Genomic DNA, 27580 nt, shown 5'->3' on the forward strand with positions numbered 1-27580 from the left:
TCTAAGTGTTTTTATAAAGCATCTCATGATCAATTACCAATTTACTTATAGGGAAAGAACTAATACAAGAGTTTAGAGAGCAATATCACTGCAGTTTAGACTGGTCAAACTAGGTCCTAAGAAGAGATGCTTTGAGGTGGTATTAAGTGATTGGTAGGGAAAAGACTGGAAAAACACCCCATGTAGGTGGGATGTGGGATGATACAAGAAAAGCACAGAGATAGAAATGTCAACTCATGAAGAGGAAACAGGGTGTAACCACCTTGGTTGGAGCAGAGAATTCATGTCAATGAGTATTGGCATTGTTAGCTGCCATCAAGTCGATTTTTGACTCTTGGAGACTCCAGGTGACAGATATAGTACAACCACCCCCATACTGTTTCCAAGGCTGTAATTTTTATGGGAGCAGATAGCAGGTCTTTTCTCCCATGGAGCTGCTGGGTGGGCTCAACTGCCAACATTTTGGTTAGCAGCTGTGCATTTAACCATTGCACCACCAGACTCCTTTTGTCAAGGAGTAATCAAAACCAAACCAAACTCATTTGCCATCATGTCGATTCTGACTCATAACGACCCTATAGGACAGAGTAGAACTGCCCCATGGGGTTTCCAAGGAGTGCCTGCTGGATTTGAACTGCTGACCTTTTGATTAGCAGCCAGGCTCTTAACTGCTGCACACCCAGGGCTCCTGTCAAGAAGCAGAGAGAGGTAAATATGGCAGAATTGGTGGGAATTAAATTTGGGAGCACTGTAAATGATATGTTCAGCTGTGGGAGAGCCGGTGAAATTAGAGCAAAAGACCAACATATCATTTCTTTGAAAATTAATCTCTTATGATTTTAAAAATCCAACTGAAATTACGAGAATCTCATTAAGGGAGAAAAAGTTGAAATAAGAAGGAAAGAATAGGTAAAGGTCATAAGACATTAATAATAACAGTGATAATCTTTTTTTAAAATATTGTATTGTGTTTTAGATGAAAGTTTACACAGCAAATTAGATTCCCATTTAACAATTTATACACAATTGTTCCCTGACATTGGTTACAATCCCCACAATGTGTCAGCACTGTCACCATTTCCACCTTGCTTGCCGTGTTCCCATCCATCTAGTTTCCCTGCCCCTCCTTGCCTTCTCATCTTTAGTTTTGGGTAAATGTTGACTGTTTGGTCTCGTATCATTAGCTATTTAAAGGAGCACGTTCCTTATGAGTGTTTTTGTTTATGTTTTTTATAGGCCAATTATTTGGCTGGTAGGTGACCTCTGGGAGTGACTTCAGTTCTAAGTTAAAAGGGTATCTTAGGGCAGTAGTCTCAGGAGTTCTTTTAGTCTCTATCAGTCCAATAAGTCTGGGCTTTTTTATGAATTTGATAGTTTTGTTACATTTTTTTTCTCCCATTCTAACAGGGACCTTATATTATGTCTCTGGTCAGAACAGTCAGTAGTGGTAGCCAGCACCATCTAGTTGTTCTGGTCTCAGGCTAGAAGAGGCTATGGTAATAATCACATTTTGATTATGGCAAAATAGCAGCGACCTTAACAGAAACAGGGAATTTGTAGAGGAGGCCAACTTGAGTTTAACCAGGGGAACAGAATCAGTGGAGATATATATTGAGATTTACTACAAGGAATTGGCTTATAAAATTGTGGGGGCTGGCCATGGAAGTCTGAAATCCATGGACAGGCCACCAGGAAGGGCAGGCTGGAACTCGTAGACACAGACTGAAGCTACTGTCCACAGGTGGAATTTCTTCATCAAGGAAGTCTCAGCTCTGCTCTGAAGACCTTTCAACTGACTGAATCAAGTTCACCTAGATTACCTAAAATAATCTCCCTTATTTAATGTCAACCAAGTGTGGACTTTATCACATCTACAAAATACCTTCACAGAAACACCTACATTTGTGTTTGCTTGAATAACTGGGGACTGTGGCCTAGCCAAGAACACTCGAAAGTCTAAGATGCCAGTGAGAATTTCTAGGTGGAAATGGCTATAAAGCTATTGGAAATGCAGAATTGAAATTCAGAAAAGTTATTGAGATTAGAGATACAAACGTGGGAGTTACCCACATAGAAAAGATATCCATATAGCCAAGAGATTTGAGGAGATTCTCAGACAAGGCTGTTGAGCTTCTGGATCAAAGATGAATTCTTAGGAGAACCCATTATCAAGGGGCAGAAGAAAAAATTTGCCTAAAAGATAAAAGGGAAAAAAAGATTTACAGGATAAAAAAATTAAAGGAAAAAATGAAGTAAGCAGAGAACCATAATAGCATATAGCCTTAGCTGTTCATACTTTCTCATTGGTTTTCTAAGATTTCTAGTGGGGCAGGAAACATTGCTGTTGGTTGCCCTGCTTTCCTCCTGTATTTGGAGTTTTGCTGCCAGAAGGTCCAAACAGAATTAACACTAAGAAAGGCCAGTGGTTTTATTGTGAACTGTGGAAGTTCAATTTAATTAAGAAAGATGAGAAACCTTCACTCCAGATGGCAGGTATTTCAAGACATAATAAATAACAAGGAATCAGAGCTACAACTTTTATGACGACTTAATGTAGGGGCCTTTGGGGGCCTTTGTCCCAACTGTATTGAATGCCCTTTGCTTTCCTCATCGGTCTGGCAGATTTTTATTGAAACTTCAAAATATAGTTCAAGTACCTCTGTGTGAGAACTTCCATAACTCACCCAAGCAAAGATGTTAACGTCTGTCTTTATGCCATCGCCTCACTTCTGCTTTTTATTATACTGAAATAGACTTGCTTACATGCTTTTCTCCCTTACCAGATTGTAAGCTCCTTTTAATTTTGAACCCAAAGTTCCTATGACATTTAAGTGCTTAATATATATTTAGGAAATGAAGGAATGAGTATGTATGTATGTATATGAGCAAATGGACAGAGTGTAGAAGGTCAATATGGGTGTGTTTCTGAGTGTGTGTTTATATCTTTATAAACAGCTCATGGAATGAGAAATTTTAGGAGGTCTGGGGACTAAAGAGTAAACTTAAAAAGAATAAGGTGGTGAAAGAAGAGGAGAGGAAGGGTGTAATAGGAATACTGCAGAGGAGGAGGAGTACCACTCTCCTAATACAAAAAAGGACAAGGAGAGGTTCCGTGTAGTTAAGGATTTAGGTGGAAGGGAAGAAGGATGGCACAAATGTCTTCCCAGGAAAATAAACAACAAATGAATGAGAGAAAATGTGCCTTCTCCTAAGATAAGGTTTTTCTTGATGTGAAAAACTTGAAAACTTTTAACTATGTTTGTCAATTTAGCCTTGATCCAAAGCAACAGCGAGAGCTGCTATTCCTTTCCTTTTTTCTTTCCTTTCGTGTATGTGTGTGTGTGTGTGAGAGAGAGAGAGAGAGATCTCAAGGGTCTGTTTTGGGTGGTTCTTAAGCAAATTTGTTTAATTAAAATTTCACCTCTTGTGTTTTTTCCCCCAGGCTTATGCTGTCCATGTGTTGGTTACAAGTGCTAGAAAATAAAAGTATGAGTCCTGGGAAAAGGCTCCCAGATTATTATTCTGATAAACTTTTATCAAAACATTCAAATTAGAACCTTCTGGAGGAGTGCGTGTTCTGCAAATGCTAAGATACAAAGCAAAAGGCTCATCCTGACTCTCCTTTTACAGTAAAACCAGAGCAGTATTACAACAACTTTAATGAAGACTTGAAACTTCATCTGTATTTGAATTCTACAGCTTACCTTTATTTATATATGTATTTGAAGTGTGATAACTAGACCCCAACAGTTGAGTAAATTATATCCCAAGGACAACAGAAAGCTACTAGAGTTGGGAAGAAAGTGAAGGGCAGAGTGTCTTAGTTATCTAGTGCTGCTATAACAGAAATACCACAAGTGGATGGCTTTAACAAACAGATATTTATTTTCTCACAGTCTAGTAGGCTAGAAGTCCAAATTCAGGGTGCCAGCTCCAGGGGAAGGCTTTCTCTGTTGACTCTGGAGGAAGGTCCCTTGTCATCAATCTTCCTGTTGTCTAGGAGCTTCTTTGCTTAGGAACCTCAAAGTCCAAAGGACGCGCTCTTCTCCTGGCACTACTTTCTTGGTGGTATGAGGTCCCCATGTCTCTCTGCTCACTTCTGTTTTCTCTATCTCTTCTATATCCTATATTTTATATAGGATAAAGTAGACATAATCTGTTGTCACATCCTGAAACACCAGCCAGCATTCAAGGGGCACTAACAGGCAGTAAGCAGGACTGAACCAACCAATTGGTGTGTGGCTAGATGAGCCCTCATATAGGTTACCCGGTCAGTGCCTAGTGAAGCACAAAGCGTTTAGTAGCTGGGAGCTAGAATACCTGGATTTGAGTTCTCATTCTGTCATTTACTATGTTATGTGATTTTGACAAATCATGTAACCTCTCTCATCATCTCTTTCCTCATCAACAAAATGAAAATGTTATGCAAAAGTAAAATTCTCTATGAATATAATTATTATACTACACGTTGGAACAAAATCTGGAGAAGTCTAGACTGCCTTGGGCCCACAGTAGGTCAGGATTTGGAGCGTTAGAATAAGGGCAGCAATCCTCACGTCTGTCCCAAAACAAGAAGCTAAAATATCCAGGTCAAGGATTCTCAGCTCTGCAATTCTGGAAGCCCATTTTTGTTGCCGAATCAGACCCCATAATCTTTGTTGACCATGCCATGGATATGTTTTGGTGATAATGACTTTCTGTATCAGCATTATATTGCAGTGTCCTAGAGAGGAACATACAAAGTCTAATTTAAAGAGCAATATATCTATCATTGAAATTGGTAGTATATACTTCCATGTATTTAACCTTTACAAAATTAAACATCATTTCTCATCAGAATTGTTTGATTTAATGTATTCCTAAGATAATTCTTTTTACCTATCCCTTCTAGGACTCTATCTTCTTAATTTTTTTTTTTAAGTTTTTTGCCTTTAACTTAGCAAATGGTAGATAAAGCTTTCACATACATAGAAATGTTTTTCCCCCTCCAATTGATTTAGAATTTGACTGCTTATTATCAAAAGATGTGAACTCAGTTATTTTGCAGAGTAATACTGCTGAAATCGACTAACCAAGAATTTAGGGTACCAGGGATACACAGTACTTTTATTCTTTTGTATTTTTAGGGACAATTTCAAGAAAAATTATTGAGAGCTTTTCACTGTAGTACTACAGAATTATGTTTGCAAACAAAATCTTCTTGTCGCTAAGGTGAACAACAGAACTAAAAGTGATTGCCCTGAATTGTACTTAATCTGCTGTAACTGAGTTCCTATTCATCAAGGGGACATACAAATGGCTGTAGCCAGGTTGCGTCGCCTCTTACATAACAAGTTATTGTAGCAGAGAGATGCTACCGTCGCTGGAGGTTGGACTTGGCCTGTAAAAGTGTGAACAAATGGAGTGTGACAGTGTATGTCCTTCTGAAACAAACAGTCCTAGGAATACAGGGCACAGTCCATTGCTTTCCTAATGAGACTATTTCTTTCTTTCTTTCTTTTTTTTTAGGGGCAGGGTGGCGGTGGTGGAACTGAAGTTTCATATACAGAAAGGGCCACAGACTTTGGAGTGGAAAAATTCAGTTCTAATTTCCACTGTGGCATTAAGATTAAGGAGCTGTGTGACCTGAGGTTAAGGATTTAACCTTACCACATCTTGGGTTTTTTAAACAGAGATTTTGGATGAGATCACATATTTTTACAGTTCCAATGCCAAGTTTCAGACCTGTTCTATTGTAAAATGCACATGGATGACTTTAATCCACCCATCTTTTGCATTGTATGGAGCCCTGGTGGCGCAGTGGTTAAGAGCTGGGCTGCTAACCAAAAGGTCAGCAGTTAGAATCCATCAGCCACTCCTCAGAAACCCTACTCTGTCCTGTAGGGTTGCCATGAGTTGGAATCAACTTGATGGCAATGGATTTGGTTTTGGTTTATCTTTTGCATTTCAGGATGTTCAGCTCAAAGTTTACATTTAGTATTCTTTTAATCCTCATTTGATGTGGCCTGAAAATAAGAATTGCCAATATGAAAGTAGTTTACTGCTTTAATATTACATAAGCCTCAAATACAGTAAATAAGTATTTAATATAAATTTACTTCTCTAATGAAAAAGTATCAGCTTTTTTTTGTTGCTTGTTTTGTTTCGTTTTTTAACTTTATAGAGCTTTCCTTCTGGAAAAGAGTCATAAACTCCATAATCTTAGCCACATTTGTTAACCACTTGTTGAGGTGAAGCTAAATAGAACCAAGCATTTTTGCGTGGCTAACATCTAATGCATCTCTACCTCCCAAGTTATCAGGACTAACCTTGTATTATAATCAAGTTAGGACAAAGTCTTGAGAGTAATAACCAGTATTTAAAAAGAAGAATGGCAGAAAGTAATTGACTTTGCTGAGGATGTCAAATTAGCAACCGTAATTTATGCATTATATCTAATCCCCATTTTGTTAACATAGTCATTCGGTTGATGAATGGATGCGTAGACATCTGATTAGAAATACTCCTCCTTCTCCCACAAATCTTTAAATGCTGTACTTGAAATAATTCAGTAGTCCACCAGATTTTCCCTTCCTGTTTTTAGGCTTTTATTGTATTGCATATTTTAATTTTTTCACATCTAATTTTCTGAAGATGGAGGGTAATGGAGTAAAAATTAAAGACCATAATATTTTTAACACTCTGTTTTGCCAGTTTTCACTGCCAAACATTTCTTTTTACTTCTTAAAGGTTTTCTTTTGGTCTTTGGATATGCAACTTTATGTTCTTAAGCCAGCACTTTCCCAAATCTCTCAAGCACACAGCCTTAAACAAACCATTTTTGTAAATTCTTCCACATCACGGAATCATTCTTCATCAGTGGTGCACAACCCTCCCCCAAACTCCTTCCGAGACCTGTGTGTCCAGGCCTCAAATCACCACAGTTTACTTCATTTACTTCATTTGCACATTTTTCTCCTTAGAATGTTTATACTCTGAGGTAGAGTTTGATTGCAGTGCCAACCTGAAATGAAGTAGTCAGCATTTTGCTTTACAAGGACTAGCTGGTCAGAATCACTTCATGCTAATGGCTACCCTCACTCCTGTGGTCTTTTGCCTCAGGAAGGTTGATGTCTCTGTCTATCTGCATCTATCTCTATTTCTCTTTGTGTCTGTCTCTCACTCACTCACACATTAATTTGTTCTCATTTCTTCTCTTAAGATCTGTGAAATTTCTCCTGAGTTTACTAAGTTAACTCCTATGTCTATGAGTTAATCTTGATACCCTTTCCCTTCTCTTAACAGATAGCACTTTTTTTTTTTTTTTTAATTCCCATCCCCTTAGAATAGGTATGTCATCTGGATGTTAGAAATTTGTGGGTGTTAGAAGGCTGGTGAACTCACTCTACCAACCAGATATAGCTGGTAATCACAAACCCAAATAAACCTCTAATCACAGTATAATAAACAAAAATGAAACATTTCCAGATGAGAGTATTCTGGGAGAGTGTGCCACTTTATGTAGTTCTTACTTTTCACAGTGGACTTTACTTCCTCTACAGTGACACAGAAAATCTCCTGCAGCTGCATGCAGGTCTCTGGTGGGGCATGGTCTGTGTGGAGTAGAGGATTATTTTGTAACTGAGATACCACCTGGGTGTTTACATTTAGTACCATAGATTTTAATTCCATCTACATGCCAATATATCCTGTCTGTATCTATATCTATTTATATAAAAAATAAAAATTTATATATTCATGTATAAACAGATACATTTTTTCTCCTAGAATTAACCTCTTCTTCACTGTCTTGACTCATATATATACTTTTTTCTTTACTCTCCATTTAGCTATTTAGAAAGCTTCTAAATTTAACTTGTCCAAAAGAGAACTCTTAGTTCCCACCACCTGAAATTGTTTCTTTCCCTTTCAGTAATTGACACTACCATTCAGTTAGTTGTTCTAACTAAAAACCTACAATTTTTTTTTTCTTTATGATCCACTAATGTCTAATAGATCAAGTTCTGTCAAAATCTCATCAAAACTCACCCTCTTCACTGCTACTCCCCTAATCTAAGCCATTATTTCTTCTTAGGTGGAAAAGTAGCCTTTCAGTTCTCCTTGCTTCCACTCCTAGCCCCTATGATTCATTCCCCACACAACAAGAGTGATCTTTTAAAAGTGTACATCAGATCCCAACATCCCCTGTGACTTCCCTGCACACTCACTACAAATACCACCAGGCATTTATATCTCTTCTACTTCTCTTCTCCTACTCTTCTTCCTTCCCATCTTACTTCAGACTTTAACAGCTTTCTCAGACATGCAAAGGCAGGCCAGTTACTACTCGGAACCTTGGAACATTCTTCCTTCAGGTCTTTGTACGTCTGGGTCCTTCTTTACATTCTCACAAGTGGCCTTCCCTGCCCAGCTGATCAAATGTAACTATCACTACGACAAGCCAGTATCTTTACTGTTTTCCATGTTGATTACCAATATCTAAAATTATTATTTTATTTTTTCACTTGTTTATTGTGCCTATCCTGTCTTATTACTGCTGTACCTCCAGAACGTGCAAGGCCTAGTATATTGGTGCTTAATGAGTATTTACATTTATTACTTGATTAGTAATGAATTAATAAGCCAGTGGGGTGTTTCTAAATATAACATATCTCTAAATACACAAAAAGAGGAAGTTCATATGTAAATATGACACATTTTTGGAACATTCCTTGAGAAAAATTTTCTTCTTCTAAAGCGTGAGTAAAATATTGCCCCGAACATTGTAAATTCTACTAATTTTTCAAGTGTTTATGAATAGAGGATATTAAAATATACTAGCTTTATAATCTTTTTGTTCTTTGTAGAATACTTGGGACAGTGGTTTCAAATCAAAGATTTTATGTCATAATTTGATAATAAATTTGTCTTTATAAAAGTAATGATGATTCATTGGATACAAATAATTATTAAAGAATGGGGGTATTCTTAATAAACCTAACAGTATTTTCTAATAATGCATTTTTAATTCATTATATTAATATTATATGTATTACATATTTGTAATATATGTTTATGTTATAATTACCAAAGATACAGATAATTATATACATTTGTACTTTAATAGTATATATGTGATTTTAACAAAGTTTTGAAAAGGTGAGCATATATGAGAATGTATGTGTGAATATACCTGTGTAACTAAATAATTGTTATATTTGTAAAATAAGTGAGATCAGACTTGGTTTTTTCCTAAACTGTGGTATAATGAAATGATGCAAGACTGGAATTTAGGAAATCAGGTTTCTAACCCAGCTTCTGCCATTAAATAGTGTGATTTGTGCAGGTCATACCCATTAGAATGAAAGCTCCTTGAGGGCAGGGATTTTTTTTCATTGTGTTCATTGCTGTATTATAGCACATGGAAATGGATGGGCCCAGTGTAAGTGCTGAAAAAAATATTCATTGCATGGATTATTCTTCTCCAAACTTACAGTTTCCACATCTACAAAATAATATGCCTTTCTGCCCTTATGTTCCAAAGTAATATCAATGCCATCGTAACTTAAATGAGACAAATTTAAGGCTGAAAGTCTTTATTCAGCTTCTACCTGGGTTTCTGGGTTTTTGTATTGTTTAGTCCATCAAAGCTCTTTTCATTGAATGTTTATTAACATAAGTAAGAAAAGAGCTAAGTTTGTATCAGTAAATATTTTTAATCTTCAATCAGGACTAAAAAAAATAAGAACCTTAAAAATTAAAATGCATTATTCACAATTCACGTAATTAAATAAGTATAAAAGGTATTTTACTAACCTCAAGTGATTTTTTTGAGGGTGTAATATTTATTTTTTGGAAACTATTAAGGCTTAAAACTGCTGTCAGAATTTTGAAGCACTTGTAAATATACCCTTTTTAAGAAAACTGATAAGAAAAATCCCAATTAAAAGATAAAAACTAATGCAGACTAGTCACTTTTTTATTGTGATACATATATATAAAACAGTTGCCATTTTGACATTTTTTACGTGTACAAATCTGTAACGTTAATTATGTTCATATTTTGCAACCATCACCATAATCTGTTTCCAATTTTCCAGTTTTCTTCATCAACCCTTAACAGAAGTTCTGCCCCCTAAGCAATGACTACCCTTTTTCCCTTCCCTCCCGCCCCTGGTAACCACTAATGAACTTTGGTCTCTATACGTTTACATATCCTAGATACTGCATATAAGTGGGATCATCCAATATTTGTCATTTTGTGACTGACTTATTTCACCCAGCATATTGTTTTCAAGCATAATTTTTTTCCTTCATTGAACAAATGTACATTGAAAGACAACTATGGTGAAACCTGTGTTAGTAAATACAATTAAATAAGGTATTGACAGCCTGCACTCCTTCATCATCTGGACTGCCAGGCATGCATGAGCCCTGAGATCTCTGACAACAGAGCCTCTTGGTCATAGTCAACATTACATTGGGAAGACTGGAAAGGAGATGTGGAGACCTGCAAGACAACTTCCCCCTCCCTGGACCCCACTTCTCAAGCCTTCCCACCACAATCCAACTAAAAGGTCACTAGGACCAGTCCTACCGACCATATGCTACTTCCCTGTTCCCTCATGCCTTGCTTCCTCACTTCCTCTGTGCCCTTGCTTAATGATATCCAGAATTTTTTTTATATAACACCATTGCTTCTCTACTCTGTCACTCTGTATCCCCCTTCCGCAGCACTTATCACCAGCATATGTTTGTATATTTATTCATTGCCTTTCTTATATATGCACACACTAGAATGTAAGCTCCGTGAAAGCAGGAAATTTCTCACGCATCATTATATCCTCAAGCACCTAGAACAACGCCAGACACGTAATAGTTGCTCAATAAATATTTGTTGAATGAATGGATGAAAAAATGAATGAACAAATCCTCTAACCTGAAACCTTCATATTGCTGATCCTCATAACTTTTCCTGTTTCCAGTATCACTTCACCCTTTAGATTTAAAGATTTAGTTTTTGTAGCTGGGATCCTTGTTATTTTCAGTAAGACTCTGAAGCAATGTTCAGCATGGCCATAAATGAAGGCCCTGCCTTCAGTAATGGTACACATTCTACAATGACAAGACAAGTGAGCCAGACGGAGACCAGAAAGTGGAAATATAGAGAATTCCTGAGCCTTAGATGGGAAAATGGGTACATCCATATGAATATTGGTAGCAATGTTACTTGCTACAGTGTTTCTGAAGTGCAGTTTAAAAGTAGCTATTGAGATTATAAAGATTCCTACCATTTCATTAGTATTTCAACTTTGAGGAATTTATCCTGTTAAAACTCTCCTGTAACAACTGGAAACATCCTAAATGTCCATCAGTAAGGAAATAATTTAATTATGGTACTATGTAGCCATGCAGTGGAAGAGTACAGTCATTAAGAATAAAGATAGACAAGTTTGTGTTATAATTACATTAAATGGAATGATAAAATTGTACATTATTATGTGCAGTATGATCCCGTTATTGAGTTTATACCACATCCATTGTTCTAGATACTAAATATAACTGAGCAATGCTTGCCATGTCCCTGGTCTAACTGGGAAACCAGACAACAAGCAAATGAAGGTTTAATGGCAGGTGGAGCAGTGCTATGAAGAAAAATAAAGCACGGTAAGGCAATAAAGAGTAATAAGGATCAGGAAAGGCCTCTCTAAGAAGGTGACATTGAAGCAGAGACCTGAATAAAGTGAGAGAGGCAAGGAAAGGCAGAAAGGAAAGACACTAAGTGGCATGAAGCAGTATGCTTGGCTTGTGCAAGGAAATGTGAGGAAGCCAGTGTGACTGGAGTGCAATAAGCTTGTACGGGAGGGGAAGAGGACTAGCTCTGAGATTTAGCTAGGGGCCAGATTATATGGCATCTTGTACACCATGATAACAATTGTGGATTTTGCTTTAATTTTGATGAAAAACCATTATAAGATCTTGAGAAAGGGACTGACGTGTTCAGATTTATATTTTCTAAGATTCACCATGATGGTTTCCTACAGATTTTTCTGAGGAGGACAGGAGTAGAAGCACAGAGACCAGATTGATAGGTCCCGCAGTGGTCTTGGTGAGAGATGATAGTGGCTTGAACTAGGACTGCAGCAGTGGAGAGGAGGGAGAGTGATCAGATTGGAGATGCATTTTAAAAGTAAGAGTGGTGATGACTGCGTAACCTGGTGAACATAATGTCACTGAATCATACATGTAACAAATGTTGAAATTGCTAATTTTTTGTTACATGTATATCACACACACACACAAAAAAAAAACAACAGGATTAACCGATGGATCGAAAGTGGGGTTTGTTGAAGGAATCAGGGATGATTACAAGGTTATAGGCCTGAGCACCTGGTTGAATAGAGATACCATTTACTGCAGGAGGAAGGATTTGGCAGTAAGGTGATGGTGGTAGAGGTGAGTAATGAAGGGTTCTGTTTTGACTGTGTTAATGTTGAAATGTCTATTCAATTTCTAAATGTAGCTAATAGGCAATTAGATTAATAACTCTGGCTTTGAGGAGAAAGGTCAGGACTAGAGATTTATTTCAGGGGGCTTAAGGTATGGATGGATTTAAAACCATAGATGCCATCACCTAGGAATTAAGTGTAGATATAAGTGAGAAAGTGGAATGGCTGTGCCCTATAGCCCTCCTACATTAGGAGGATGGTTCCAGCACAAGAGACTGGGGAAAACCAACCAATGAAAGGAGGGAAAATAGAGTCTGAATCACAGAACCTATGGGAAGAAATGTATAAAGAAAAAAACCAGTAGCCCCCAAATTATTAACCATCATCATCTTTGAGGAGCAAAATTATAGGAAATGTTCAACTTCTGCCATTTCTGTAATATTTGAATATTGTATAATATATGTATATTGCCTTTGTTAATAAAAATAGTGAAAGAATGTTCAGTAAAAAAATTTTAATAAAGTTATAAAATAATATATGGGAATATCAGCATTGAGTCTGTCTGTATAACACAACATATTGTGTCTTTGGACAACTCACAAATGGGTTGAAGTCACCAAAAATGGGAGGAAAAATGCAGCCTTTCATGTGGTATAATTATATAAGTGTTTTTAGGTACTTTGTTCACAGAAGTTTTGTGAAGTTTGAAAAATTTGTGTTATATAGGTATGTATGTATATACCTTTGTTGTTATATAGAGAGAGCATTTTTCATATGCTGTTAATGGATATTAAATGATGCTACAAAGAAAACCAGAAATGCATATAGAATGTATAGATGGGAAAAACATGCCCAGGTATTACAAAGTCTAAAAGTTTATCCAACCTTTTGGTATTGTTCATACCTATAATCAATTAATGTTTTAGAATATCATTTCCATGCTATGAATATAATGCTAGTCAGTACATTTCAAAGAGCTCAAGGAGCTTAGAGCTTATCAAGAAAATGATCAGCTAATATAATTCACAGTGCAAAGGGAGACTCACTCCCCCAAAACTGCCATTCAGAAGTCATGCAGCTGAGTCAAAAGGCCTTTAGATAGCTGTGTAGCATTGGAAATTAGGGTAATACCTGTGTACCTACTTAGGTAACCTATATTCCATCTAAAATGAGATGTGTGTTCTCTACATGTAATAGTGCCAAAACCGTGGTAATTATCATGCTTGGTTCCAAGTACCTCTTCTCCCGTTCGTTTGGTCTACTCCCATACATTTGAAGAATTTAGGATTAAGAGAATTTTATTAGATGGTTAGCATTATCTTTCAGTGCCAGTTTTTCATTGAATCGACAGTAGTATTAATACAATGAGTGTGTTTTAGTTCACTAAGATTTGGACAGTCTCCAGAACTGTGGCGTTGGTACACCTTCCCCTGCTACCCTTCTTGACCAAGCACATTTGGGTAAAGAGATTTAATTAAGAAGAATGTTTTCTTAGATCACTATTCTTTTAATTGAACTTTTAATCATATGAATAATTAATTTTTATATTTGCAGAATCAATCACTATTCACGGAAAAACTGTCTAGATAAAACTTAGAGTTACTTTTACTCTCTTCTGTCAGAGTCAGGCCACAAGAAGTTAAAAAGCACCATACAGAGAAGCACAGAAACAGGAATGGCAGCTGAAATGAGGAAGATGGTAAGGCAACCAAGCCGAGAGTCTACTGACGGCAGCATCAACAGTTACAGCTCCGAGGGAAAGTAAGTGATCTCAGCACAACGGTACCATTTTAAAACCATAGATTGTTTAGTAATTAGTAAAACAACAAAGCCAGTAAGGGTTATTATGCAAGTTTTTTTTTTTTTTTAAGACCATAAGTCCAATCATCTATTATAAACCAGCCAGGCCTTTTATGATAAGTACATGTGGGCACACTTCTACGTGTGGACATTCATACATTTCAGAAGGATAAAGGAAATGTTGAGTTAACATGAATAATTAATTTCCAGCATCTAGAAAAAACTCTGAAGTCTTTTACTGGACGTTTGGTGTAGAAATGTCACATTTTACTGAATTCTTTGGTATGGGAAACTCATAGTCTGGCCCAGTCACCAAAATCTGAATGAAAATTTAGAAGTGAGGAACTGTTTTCTCATTTTCCTACTGTTCCCAAACTATTTTGACCTCAAAGTGGTTGCAAGTCTAACACTTTCCTAATACCCATTGCAGTCAAGTTGATTCCAACTCATAGCAACCCTATAAAAAAAAGCTGTTGCCGTTGAGTCGATTCCGACTCATAGCAACCCTATAGGACAGTTAGGACAGACTAAAACTGCCCCACAGGGTTTCCAAGGAGCAGCTGGTGGATTTGAACTACCGACCTTTTGGTTAGCAGCCAAATGCTTAACCACTGCACCACCAGGGCTCCACTTTCATAATAAAAAAACCAAACCTGTTACTGTTGATTCCGACTCATAGCTACTTTAATAATACAACTTTAATTTTTTTTTTTTTTTAAACATCACTGACTCATTTTTCTCTTAGGAAAAAAAAAAAGTATCTTCCTCATTCTTTTTTCTCTGATTAAACAGCTTGAATTAATTCTGAAAATATATGACTAGATTTTTGTTTTTGTTTACTTGGTTTGCTTTTTACTGTTTCATATAAATCCTGCACAAAACCTACATTTCCCTGTACTTGAAGATTTTTCTGATAAAGCTAGACTTTCCTGAAGTGGTGGATTTTACACATAAGTAATTACTACTCTGCAGTTGGTGATGTAGGGATTAATCATACACATTTTACATAATTATTCACTTATTACCCTTCAGATCACTCATATCTCAATCCAATAGTCATGATTTCTTTTCCCATTCACCTTGTTTGTTTTACTGGCATTTTTCTTTTTTTGTTCAGAAAACGAAATAAAATTGTGCCAAGTTAATATTTACAATACTGTTTCCCACGAATGGCTCCCTGTTTATTTGATCTAATGATTGGAATGCATGCTGCCAGCAATTAGCGCTAAGACAGAGATCAGCAGGTCTGAAAGTTATGGAGATATACTTGCTGACAAAATACCAGTATTTGGTGAAGTACTATAAAGTGATATGCAAACGAAAGGCTGGAAACATTGTTACAAAAAATAAATAAAATTTACCATGACCATGGATAAGCCACTTAACCTCTCATAGATTAATTTTTGTAGTCTCTCTGTAGGGTTGCTGTGAGTTGGGATCAATTCAATGTCAACGAGATTTTTTGGTTAAGAGCTCGGCTGCTAGCTGAAAGGTTCTACTCTGCTCTATAGAGTCACTATGAGTTGGAATTGACTTGATGATAACAGGTTGAGTTGGTTTGGGTTGGTTTGGGTTGGGTTGGGTTTGGGATCACATGTACTCTTGTCCGATTCTCATGCTTTTGATTAAACAATTTATGTGAAAGCACACTGGAAGCAATAAATCCTTATAGAAATCTGCTTATTCAGAAAATACTTACTGAGTGCCAACTAAGTAACAGCACAGTTTTGTTACCCAGGATATAGCTCTAAACAAGAGGAGCAGAGTAAATGCTCTGCAAAGCGTGCATCCTAGATATTTCAGGCAGTCCTATTGTAGTGAAATAGACATCTTATAGCCAATTCACTTCCATGTGGACTAAATGAAAATCTTGGGTAATTAAAAAATTCAAATATGAATAAATTAAACATTTTTATTTGTAAATAAGAACCTGTACTTTGCTACAATATTGAATCAAGAATTATTAACCACATTTTTTAAAATTTAGCATTAGTGTTAGTGTTCATGATCAATTATCTATAAAGTTTATGATATAAAAATTTTCACACTGTATTTTGTGTCAGCATTACATTTACATAGGCATTTGAATTTATACGTGTCTAGAATACTTACTATATTAAAAATTGTAACTGATTCCTCCTGAATAGATCATCAGGTCTTATATTAAGACTTTCAACCTTTTCTCAATCAGTACTAAGCCTCACATGCTTGGCTCAGTGAAATTATAAAGACTCAATGAGTAAACAGATCATCTAAGTAGCATTTATATTGCATGATCAGAATTAGAAGACAAACAGAAACTAATTTAAAGAATTCTAGGAGATCTAATGTTTTTTGTTTGTTTTGTTTTGTGTATGGTTTTCTTGTATTCTTTTGCTAATAGCTTAATATTTCCTGGAGTGCGACTAGGAGCTGACAGTCAATTCAGTGATTTTCTTGACGGACTGGGACCAGCCCAGCTTGTTGGCAGACAAACCCTAGCCACCCCTGCTATGGGTAAGGATCTTTTTTTTTTTTCTACAGAAGAACTGATGTTTCATGGTTGACAAGATCATTTAAAATACTAAAATAGTGAGAAGGAACATTTTAGCTAGGATTTTTCTGTTTGTATGGGATTTCAAATTTCTGATGCATTTTTCTGATTTGAGGCATTATGCCAAATGAAAATAACTCCTTCATAAATCTGGGGAATTATCAGAAAATCCTGTCAAGACAAGAAGTCTAGAAGAGACCTAAATTTAAGTGTGGCATTTCACAGCATATATATTTAAAAAAAAGAAAATGTCTGACCCCTGACATAATAACAGAAACAAAAATCAATTCCATTTTATTGTAGACCTAAATGTGAAAGAAAAAAAAAAAATTATCCTCAAGGTAATGTAGGACAGTATCTTTATAAACTCAGAGTATGCAAAGACTTTTTAAACAAGACCCAAAAGGCATTAATCAGAAGAGAAAGATTGATACATTTGACTACATTAAAATGTTTAGATCTTTTCATCAAAAGAAACCATTGAAAGAGTGAAAATACAAACTACATATGAGATTAATATACAAAAATGTGTTGCATTTCTATGCTAGAAACATAATTAAGGAGACGATACCATTTATAGTCATAGCAGATAACATGAATTATCTAGGAAAAAATCTTACAAGGCAATGAGAACTCCTCTTACTGAATATTTGAATGTATTATAAAACTTTAGTAATTATAACAGTGCAGTATGAATGCAAGGATAGACAAATTGACCAATGGACTCAACAACTTACTTCCTCAGGTCTACAGTTTGTCAAATCAATGCTAAGACAAACTGTCAGTACATAGGAATAGAAAAATAGATTATACTTTTAGAAGTTTATGAAATTGGATCCCTACCTCACAGAATGCACAAAATTCTACTCTAGAGTAATTAAGGACTTAAATATTAAAAACAAAATTTTTAATAGAAAATGTAAGTGAAATAATTTTAGACCTTGAAATGCATGTCTTAAGACACAAAAAGTAATTATCATTAAAAAAAAGAATAATCAATTTAATAGATTAAAATTAAGAACTTACCTTTATCAAGAGACATGTTAAAGAAAGGGAAAAGAGGAATTATAAACCAGTAGGAGATACTTGCAATATATACAACTGGCAAAGAATCGTTTCAATGAATTCCCTCAAATCAATTAGGAAAGCACAAATAACCCAATAAAAAAAGCAGCAAAAAATATGAAAAATATATTTCACAAAAGGGAACAAATAAAAAGCTAATAAAATTATTAAAAAGTACTAAACTCTATTCATTAACAACCAGAGAAATGTAAACTAAGACCACAATGAGATAACAATATTTTGGTTAAAAACTAAAAAGTCCTACAACACAAAGTGCTGGGGGTCATGCGAAGCCGTGGTATATTTCATATGCTGTTTGTAGGTATGTAAAGTGCCTTAATCACTTTGGAAAATAGTTGTCGTTATCTCCTAAAGTTGAATAGTCACATACCCAATAATCTAGCAATTACGTTTCTGAAGTATATACTCAAGAGAAACTTTATATTTTAAAATAGGAAACAAGTATAAGAATATTCACAGTATTTTAACAAAAAGCTTGAGACAAGCCAAATGTCCATTAACAAAAGAATGGATACATGTTTTGCAATATATTCATAGAATTGATTACCAGATAACAAGGAAAAAGAACAAACAACAACCTTCCACAATAGTATGCATGCTGTTGCGATAAAGAAATTAACTAGCAATGGTTCTCTATGGTTCCATTTATAGAAAGTAAACAAAAAAAAAATGCTAAACGAAACAATCCTTTAGGGCTGCGTTTTTAGTTGATGAAAGTATAAGGAACTAACGAAACTAAATGGCACGTCAGCCCAGGGGCAAGGATTAGAGGGCAGGGGGGCCAGGAAAGCTGGTGATGGGAAGTTACGGTCCAGAAGGGGGGAGTGTTGACAGGCCGTGGGGTTGGCAACCAGTGTCACAAAACAATACAGGTATGAATTGTTTAATGAGAAACTAATTTGCTCTGTAAACCTTCATCGAAAGCACAGTAAAGGGGGAAGAAAGAAAGTATGAAGAAGAGCCACAAAGTAAAGTAAAAACTGGATGTGACATTGGTAGAAGATAATGATTAGAAGGGAATATGAGGGAGGATTTTTTTTGAATTTTGTATTTTTTGACCTTGGTTGGGATTACACAATACCTGCTTTGAGAGTAATCGTTGAACTGTACATCTTTGCGTCCTGTAGCCTGGTTCAGTCTGTATAAGGAAGACAAGGATGGGAAACTTAGGTTATCAGTTATAATACGTAGTATAATGACATATTACTTTAAACAGTATAATATTAACAATGGAATGAGTAAATACATCGCAAAACAGAATAGAAACCCGTGTATATATGAGAATTTGGTAAATGAGAGAGGTAACTTTACATAAATTGGTGAAGGACAGAAAAGATCATTCAAAATCCATGGTGTTAAGATGATCTACTTTCCTAATGGAAAAGAAATTTCATATACTTCATCACACCATACAAAAAAGTCCAGATGTATTGAAGCCCTAAACATGAAAGAAATATTTTACATTACCAGTAAAAATATAAATAATGAAGGAAAATATTAATAAATTTCTTATATTTAATATGGATGTTAAGGTGATGAGCTACAGCTGCTAACCAAAAAGGTTGGCAGTTGGAACCCACCAGGTGCTCCTTGGAAACCCTATGGGACAGTTCTGCCCTGTCCTATAGGGTCGCTATGAGTCAGAACTGACTCTGTGGCACCTAACAACAGCAACATATTTAATATAAATTGAAATCTTTGAATAAAAAGTCACCATTAACAAAGTTAGGAAGCAAGGGATTTCTAGTAAAACATACTTGCAACATATATAATACATAAAAAACATAAATAACTCCAGTAAGTAAGAAAATGACAAGCAAGATAATAGAAACTGAGGGAAGGCAAATATTCCAGGGAGGTAATTTGCAAAATGAAAAAGCCAGGAGATAAAAAATATGTGAAACAATGTTCAACCTCATTAGTAATCAGGGAAATAAAAATAAGAATAAAATATTTTTCACCTGTCGGATTGACCAAAAGTATTCAATCTTTAAGTATCAAAGGGAATGGAGGTTTTCAAAAATGAACATCCTCATACACTGCTGTTAGAAGTTTAAATTTATGCGTCAGTCACCAATGGGGGTAATATGGCATTATCTAGTAAAAATGGAAACGTGTATGTGCTGTGACCCAGTAATTCCAGTTCGAGCATATACCCTCGAGGCACTCTTTTTCAGCGTCCTTTTTAACAGCCCAAAAATAGAAAGAAAGAAAAAAAAGTCTCCCAATTGGAGATAGAATAAATAAAATATAGCATATTCATACAATAGAATAAGATACAGAAATTAAAGGGAGTGAGATAGATCTCTATACACCAGCTTGGATGGATTTCTAAGAAAATGTTGACTGAAGAAAACAAGTTGCTGAATGATACCATTTATAGAGAGAGAGAGAGACTTGAATTTTGAAAATTTAGATGAGATGGACAAGTTATAAAAAATGTAACTGACCAAAAAGGATTCAAGAAGAAATAGAGGGTAGAAAAAACCTTAATAAAACTATGACCATTATTATTTAACATTTGACACAGAAAAGTGGAGGAGAGTATTATGGATTGAATTGTGTCCCCCAAAAATGTGTGTCAACTTGGCTAAGCCATGATTCCCAGTATTGTGTGGTTGTCCCCCATTTTGTAATAGATTGTGTGTTGTAAATCCTACCTCTATGATGCTAATGAGGAAGGGTTAGAGGCAGTTGTACTCTGTCCTATAGGGTCCCTATGAGTCAAAATGGACTTGACAGCAATGGGTTTGTTTTGTTTTGTTTTGTTTTATGTTAATGAGGCAGGACTCAATCTACAAGATTAGGTTGTATCTTGAGTCAATCTCTTTTGAGATATAAAAGAGAGAAGTGAGCAGAAAGACAGGGGGACCTCATGCCACCAAAAACGAAGAGTCAGGAGGGGAGCATATCCTGTGGACCTGGTGTCCCTGTGCTGAGAAGCTCCTAGACCAGGGGAAGATTGATGACAAGAACCTTCCCCCAGAGCCTGTAGAGAAAGAAAGCTTTCCCCTGAAGCTAGTACCTGAATTTGGACTTCTAGCCTCCTAGACTATGAGAGAATAAATTTCTGTTTGTTAAAGCCATCCATTTTTGGTATTTCTGTTATAGCAGCACTAGGTAACTGAAACTGAGAGGAAATAGATCCACATGGTTTTTTAGGTCAGCTCTAACAAATATAAACCAAAGAGACGTGGAAATTTAAAACCAAACTTTGGAGGGAACTCTCTCCAACTCACTTTAGTTGCTAATATAATTTTATATCAAACTCTAGATGGGCTGTATAAGAAATGAAACTTATATACCAATCTTAATTATGAATATAAATGAAAAAATAATAATAAAATAAACATAGCAATGTCTTAATAAAACCTGGTTTAACTTAGGTTCACCCCAAAAATGCAAGGTTGGTTCAGCATTAGATAATCTATTAATCTAATTCTACCACATTAATATCTCAGATGCAGAAAAGCATTTGGTAAAGATCAGTGTCCATTCATGACCAAAAAGAAAGTCTTAACAAGATATTGAAGCCTGAATATATAAAAAGCCCTTACAGATCAGTAAGAAAAAAATGATCACCTTAATAAAAACGGATAAAGTAAAAGGACAAGTGATAAGAGAAGGAATACAAATTGAAAATATTTAGAAATATGTTCAGTCCCCCTAATAATCAAATAAATGCAAATTATAACTTTTTAGCCATCAGACTGATAAAAATTAGACATATTTCTAATACCGATATTAGTGAAATTGTGGGAAATGGACAAATTTAGGAACTTCTGATGATAGTGCAAAGTGACACAACCTTTCTGAAGGATAATTATATACATGAAATTTTGAAATGACCATTTGATCCAGTAATTTAAAATCTGGGAATTTATGCTCAAGAAGTAATTAATCAAGTATGAAAGCATACTTCATAAACCTGTCATTATGCTGTTGTTGTTGATGATAGCAACAGTTTAAATAATCTATTTATATTTGGTGAATAGGGTACTGGTTAAACAGGTAATGACAAGTCTATTTGTAGTCTATAAAATAATGACGTATGGTTATAATTAGATAGCTAGATAGATGGATAGATGGAGGGAGGGAGGGAGGGAGAGAAGGCAAGAAAAAGGAATTTTTTTTTGAAAGAAGCATTTTATGAGACTATCTTAGTCATCTAGTGGTGCTATAACAGAAATACTACAAGTAGATGGCTGTAACAAAGAGAAATTTATTCTCTCACAGTCTAGTAGATTACAAGTCCAAATTCAGGGTGCCAGCACCAGGTGAAGGCTTTCTCTGTCAGCTCTGGAGGAAGATTCCTTGTCATCAATCTTTCCCTGGTTGAGGAGTTTCTCAGGTGCAGGGACCCCAGGTCCAAAGGACATGCTTTGCTCCTGGTGCTACTTTCTTCGTGGTATGAGGTCCCCAACTCTCTGCTTGCTTCCCTTTCCTTTTTATCTCTTGAGAGAAAAGGTGATGCAGGCCACACCCCAGGGAAACTCCCTTTACATTGGATTAGGGATGTGACCTGGGTAAGGGTGGTGGTATGATTCCAACCTAATCCTTTTAACATAAAATTACAACCACAAAATGGAGGACAACCACACAATGCTGGAAATTATAGCCCAGCCAAATTGATACACGTTTTTGGGGGGACATAATTCAGTCCATGACAGCTACCACAACATTAATGGTGGCTATCTGTAGATAATGGGAATACAGATAATTGCACTTCTAGCCTAAAGGGGATAGTTCCAGCCCACCTAGAGGCACCTCAGAAGACAGGCCTGTTCATCTGCTTCCAACACATCACAACCTTGGGGAAAATCTCATGGGGTAGTTCTGCTCTGCACACATGGAGTCACCATGAGTTGGAGTCAACTCGACGGTAACTAACAATAACAAACTTAATACATTAGGTGACATAATATTAAGAAATCTTACCAAGTACAAAAATCAAGTAAATAAGTGTTGCAGTTAAGTGATTTTCAAATCTAATTCCCAAGTCTCATAAGATGGATTAGTACCAGAAAAATGAGGATAAACACTTCAAAACCTGATTTGAAGGTGGGAAAAGAAAAGTAGTGTTGGAAGGCTCTAAAGATTTGTTTTTTGTTTTTTATCAAGATCACGAAGATCATAATTTGGAGTCCTTATCAACCTGTTTTTTTGTTGTTTTTTTTTTAACTGCCTGTAACTGCAAAGAAACTGAAATTGTTTTGCGTCCCCTCCACTTGCAGGTGATATACAAATTGGAATGGAGGATAAAAAGGGCCAATTAGAAGTTGAAGTTATTAGAGCACGAAGCCTCACGCAAAAACCTGGTTCCAAATCTACACCTGGTAAGGAAAAATGTTACTGAGTTTGGACAAAGTGATATTAAATAGGCAAAATACTCAAAACATTTGCTGTATTTGAATTTAATATCCTCTGTTTTGCATCATCCAGTTGATTAAACTGGCAGCTTTTCTGTGTTGTTTGTTTCTGTGAAAGTGGATCTTAGTTTTCCTCACACAATTATTCTGTCAAGGTATTAGGAGGAATATAGTCATATTAAGGAAAGTTTAGTTATGATTTGTTCTTAGCTTATGTCAGTTATTTTATTTTAGCCCATTTATAAATGTAAAAGAAAAAAAAATAACTTGGTTCTAATCATAAAAAGGAAAGAATGAGCCTTAGGATATAAACCTGTGTTGTAATGCCAGCCATAATCCAAATAAATCAAGGTCTTATGATAACGCTATACACATTTACTTGAACATGACAATACTGGTATCATATGGGTTTTAAGAAATAGAACGTATGTAGTAACGGAAATTTTAAATGATTTAAATAGTCAAAGGGAAAACTTTCAATAAGCACCTCTAATTCTCTAAGGCATTCTCTAATAAAGATTAATTTAGAGATTCGCTTCTTATATGTTAATATACCTTTGTTTAGCTCCATATGTCAAAGTATATCTTTTGGAAAATGGGGCCTGTATAGCCAAGAAGAAGACAAGAATTGCACGAAAAACCCTCGACCCCTTGTATCAACAGTCTCTGGTTTTTGATGAAAGTCCACAGGGTAAAGTTCTTCAGGTCAGTACTAGGTTTTTCTTTTTTTTCATTGTAATATCCACATTATCTATGTAAACATTGAAGAAGTGGTCAAACACCAAGACATGGATGTTCAGTAAGGGTAAGTATAGTATAATATCCCTTGAGTAGAAAAAAAAAATTGTTAATTTATAATGCATGTAATGGATAGTATTAAAAATAGCGGGTGGATCTAATGGAAAACAAAAGTTCTATTTTCTTTCTCCGTTTTTTCTCTTCATCCTTTCCTTCTACCTTTGCCCTGTTTCCCATCTTTCCTTCTTCTCTCTAGAGAGAGAGGGAGAGATGGAGACAAATGATGTTAATTGTAGCTTATTGAGCATTATTATGTGCCAGATTTGGGACAGAAAGAAGAAGGGAGAGGAGAAGAAAAGTGTGCAGGTGTTACCATAATTTCGTGGGTTAGAGCCGCCTGCTGCAAACAGCCATTTCTTAAGACAGGGGTGAGGTGGGTAGCAAGACCTTCATTATATATACCAGTATACGGAGACAGAGGAGAATGATCTCCTCCCAAAGCTGTCTGTCTCCAGGAACTGCAGTCCAGCTAGGGTTTTAAAGGGAAAAGGGGCCATGGGTTGTAGGAACTTATGGAATGTCCATTCTCTTTCTGTTTGGTTTTAGTGGTTCTATTTCAAACATGTTGATCTTTTCTTCCCATTATCCCATCAGCCCAGGGGGTGACTGGTGCCATCCTTCATCCTGTTTGACAGGCTTAGGTTGATATCACTTGTTTTCCACAGTTCTAGGGGAAACATTAGTTAACATTTCACTTTTAGGGGAGTTAACAGCAAAATCATACTTGGAGACAGAGACAGGCAAGACATGGCTGAGCAGCCTCTTTCACAGGGACCAGCAAATACTAAGTACTGATTGGATGCCAGATGTGTTACAAGGTGATCGCATACATTACTTCTTTTAAACTTTGTAACCACCCTGTGTAATAAATACCATTATCCCTGTTTTAAAGATCACAGAAATTAGGTAACTTGGCAAAGTTGCCCAGTCAATTAAAAAGATTTACCACCTCTGCCTTTGTAAAGCAGGTGAATGGGTTCAGTTGAGAACCTTTATAACAACAACAACAACAAAAAAAAAAAAAAAAAACCAAACCCATCGTCATCAAGTCGATTCCAACTCATAGGGACCTTATAGGATGGAATAGAGCTGCCCCATAGGGTTTCCAAGGCTGTGAATCTTTATGGAAGCTACATCTTTCTTCCGTGGAGCAGTTAATGGGTTTGAGCAGCAGACCTTCTGGTTAACAGCTGAGCACTTCAATCACAGAGCCACTAGGGCTCCTAAGAACCTTTATAGGTGACTAAAAGATTGGAAAATAGAACCTGGGAGAAAGTGTAATGGAAGGCTTGTCCAGCATCAGTAGGAGTTGACCCAGATTTTGGTCTTTGTTGATGAGTTCACTGACTTAATCACCTGCTCAAATCAAAAGTTAGCAGCTCACAATTATTTTTCTACTTGCCTCTTCACGAATAAGTCCATAATATAAATTAAATGAAAGGAATTTGCACATAGTCTATGGTATACACACTGTTGTACACTGCCTTGGATTGTTTGTTTTGATCTTCTGAGCATCACAAATTTTAATTTTTGTTTCTCTGGATCCACACATTGCTTACTAGGTGGTAGGTACTCAAGAAATATATTAAATTTATATGTAAATAAACTTGCATATTTATTTCTTTAACATGAGTTATGTAGAGAATACTGCACCCTTCATTGACTAGGGAAACATTATGTGCATTCCATTAAATCTAAAAATTACAGTGAAGGGTTTTTTTAGATTTAGTTGTATTAGTATTTAGATTTAGATATGTTAGTATTTCTTCTTATCTATGTCCCCTCAGAGCTAGTTATTCATTTTCTCCTCCTTTGATGGGCCCACTTTTATAGAACTATTGCTTTGAACCCTTCAAATGTGAAAAAGGGAAAAGTTTGAGTTACACTGTGTTTTTCTGTCTCTGCAGGTGATTGTCTGGGGCGACTATGGCAGAATGGACCATAAATGCTTTATGGGTGTTGCTCAGATCTTGTTGGAAGAACTTGACCTGTCCAGTATGGTAATCGGATGGTACAAATTGTTCCCACCTTCATCGCTGGTGGATCCCACACTCACTCCCCTAACCCGCCGGGCTTCCCAGTCATCTCTGGAAAGTTCAACTGGGCCACCCTGCATTCGATCATAGTGAACTCATACCAGAGTCGTCCCAGTAAAACTCTACCTTTTGGGATAATAATCTGAACCAGATATCCCATGATCAAAAGCGTTGTTGGAGACAGACAATCAACTTGTGTTTTGCCTGTAGTAGTTTTTCAATAATATGTCCCAGTTGTTCTTTAAAACCTGGCTTCACATGACAGAACAAGGCAGTCTATCAAATTACAGTAAGAGTCAGCATGCTAGTGAGAGTCACTGATGCTTCTGACAAATAGCAAAAAGAAGAAACTTAAAACACACATGTAACCCCAAATTGAACAAACTGGAAACTCTCACGCTGTGAAAACTTGTATTCTACACATTTCTACACAGACCACAAGCAGTGTTATTTCCCTGGTGTTTGTGAAGTTTTGTTCTTTTGTGTGTTTTATTTGTGTGTTGATTGTTAGGTTTTTTGGTTTGGTTTTGTTTTTCACTGTATTATTTCCACCAGTTTTTGGCTGTGTTATGACAGGCCTCATGATGCTAACAGAGACCCTTCCTTTCTTTTTCCAAAAGCACCAAAATAGGGTTGAAGCAGTCTCTGTAGCATCTCCCAAAAGTGTTCAACAGCTAAACAAGGTGAGGTCAATGAAGGGTTTCACTGGTTTTCATTTTATAATTCTTCAAAGTCTTATGTGTGGAAATCCAAAAAAACAAAAAGTTATCTTCCAAATTAAATGACCACAGAATCTTTTTTTTTTTTTTAATTAAGAGCATATCTGTTTGCTTTCTACAAAATTAATTTATGTTTTCCATTCTTTTGCATGGAAGACTTTTAAAGAAACCCATCTGCAACTAATGCTGGGGACCAAAACCAACTGCATAATCGTACTTTGGAAACACTCCTTGTAATGCCTTTTCCTTCCTGATAGCCAAAAAAAGATAAGTAATGCTCATGTGTATAAACCATACTTTTGACTTCCCAAAATGGTGACTAGGAATGGATTTGAGCCTGTGACACTTTGAGCTATGCCCAGGCTTCTCAGCCATGTCTCCATGTAGACACACCCATCTGCCCTGGAAAGAGCATGGTATGAAAGCTATTCAATATTCCACTGGAGATTCCAGTTGAAATATTCTGCACTAAACTAATGTTTTTAATCAAATTTTAGTTTACATTTCTTTGAGATTGATGCAAGCACAAAGCTTGATTTTTTAATGCAAAGTTATCTTACTTTTGGGGGGGAAAAATAAAACAAAGTCAAATTTCAATTTGCATTTTATTCATCTGAGTTCTTCTTGGCCTTGAATTTCCCTTGTGGCATCCTGTATATGTGCTACCAACTGCAGACTCTGCGGGTGCATCGATACGTTCTCCCTCCTTTGATGAGTTATTCAATTTTTGTGATTACACAAATAGAGCAGCATGACTTGGAACTGTTCAAAGCTGCATGCATGTTTTGTATTAAAAAAAAGTAAATAAAAA

General features: G+C 36.0%; 1 protein-coding gene across 1 annotated transcript in view; it reads left to right on the forward strand.

Moving 5' to 3' along the window:
* Nucleotides 1-27374, forward strand: part of RIMS1 (regulating synaptic membrane exocytosis 1) — a 475999-nt gene extending 448625 nt beyond the window's left edge. The window contains exons 30-34 of the mRNA XM_003404398.3: nucleotides 14051-14189; nucleotides 16612-16724; nucleotides 23082-23183; nucleotides 23782-23921; nucleotides 25922-27374. Of these exons, the coding sequence (XP_003404446.2) occupies nucleotides 14051-14189; nucleotides 16612-16724; nucleotides 23082-23183; nucleotides 23782-23921; nucleotides 25922-26140 (713 nt within the window). The 3' untranslated portion in view covers nucleotides 26141-27374. The remainder of the gene's footprint in view (nucleotides 1-14050; nucleotides 14190-16611; nucleotides 16725-23081; nucleotides 23184-23781; nucleotides 23922-25921) is intronic.
* Nucleotides 27375-27580: the final 206 nt, after the last annotated feature.

The sequence above is a fragment of the Loxodonta africana genome, chromosome 1 (assembly GCF_030014295.1).
Source record: "Loxodonta africana isolate mLoxAfr1 chromosome 1, mLoxAfr1.hap2, whole genome shotgun sequence".
Taxonomy (NCBI): domain Eukaryota; kingdom Metazoa; phylum Chordata; class Mammalia; order Proboscidea; family Elephantidae; genus Loxodonta; species Loxodonta africana.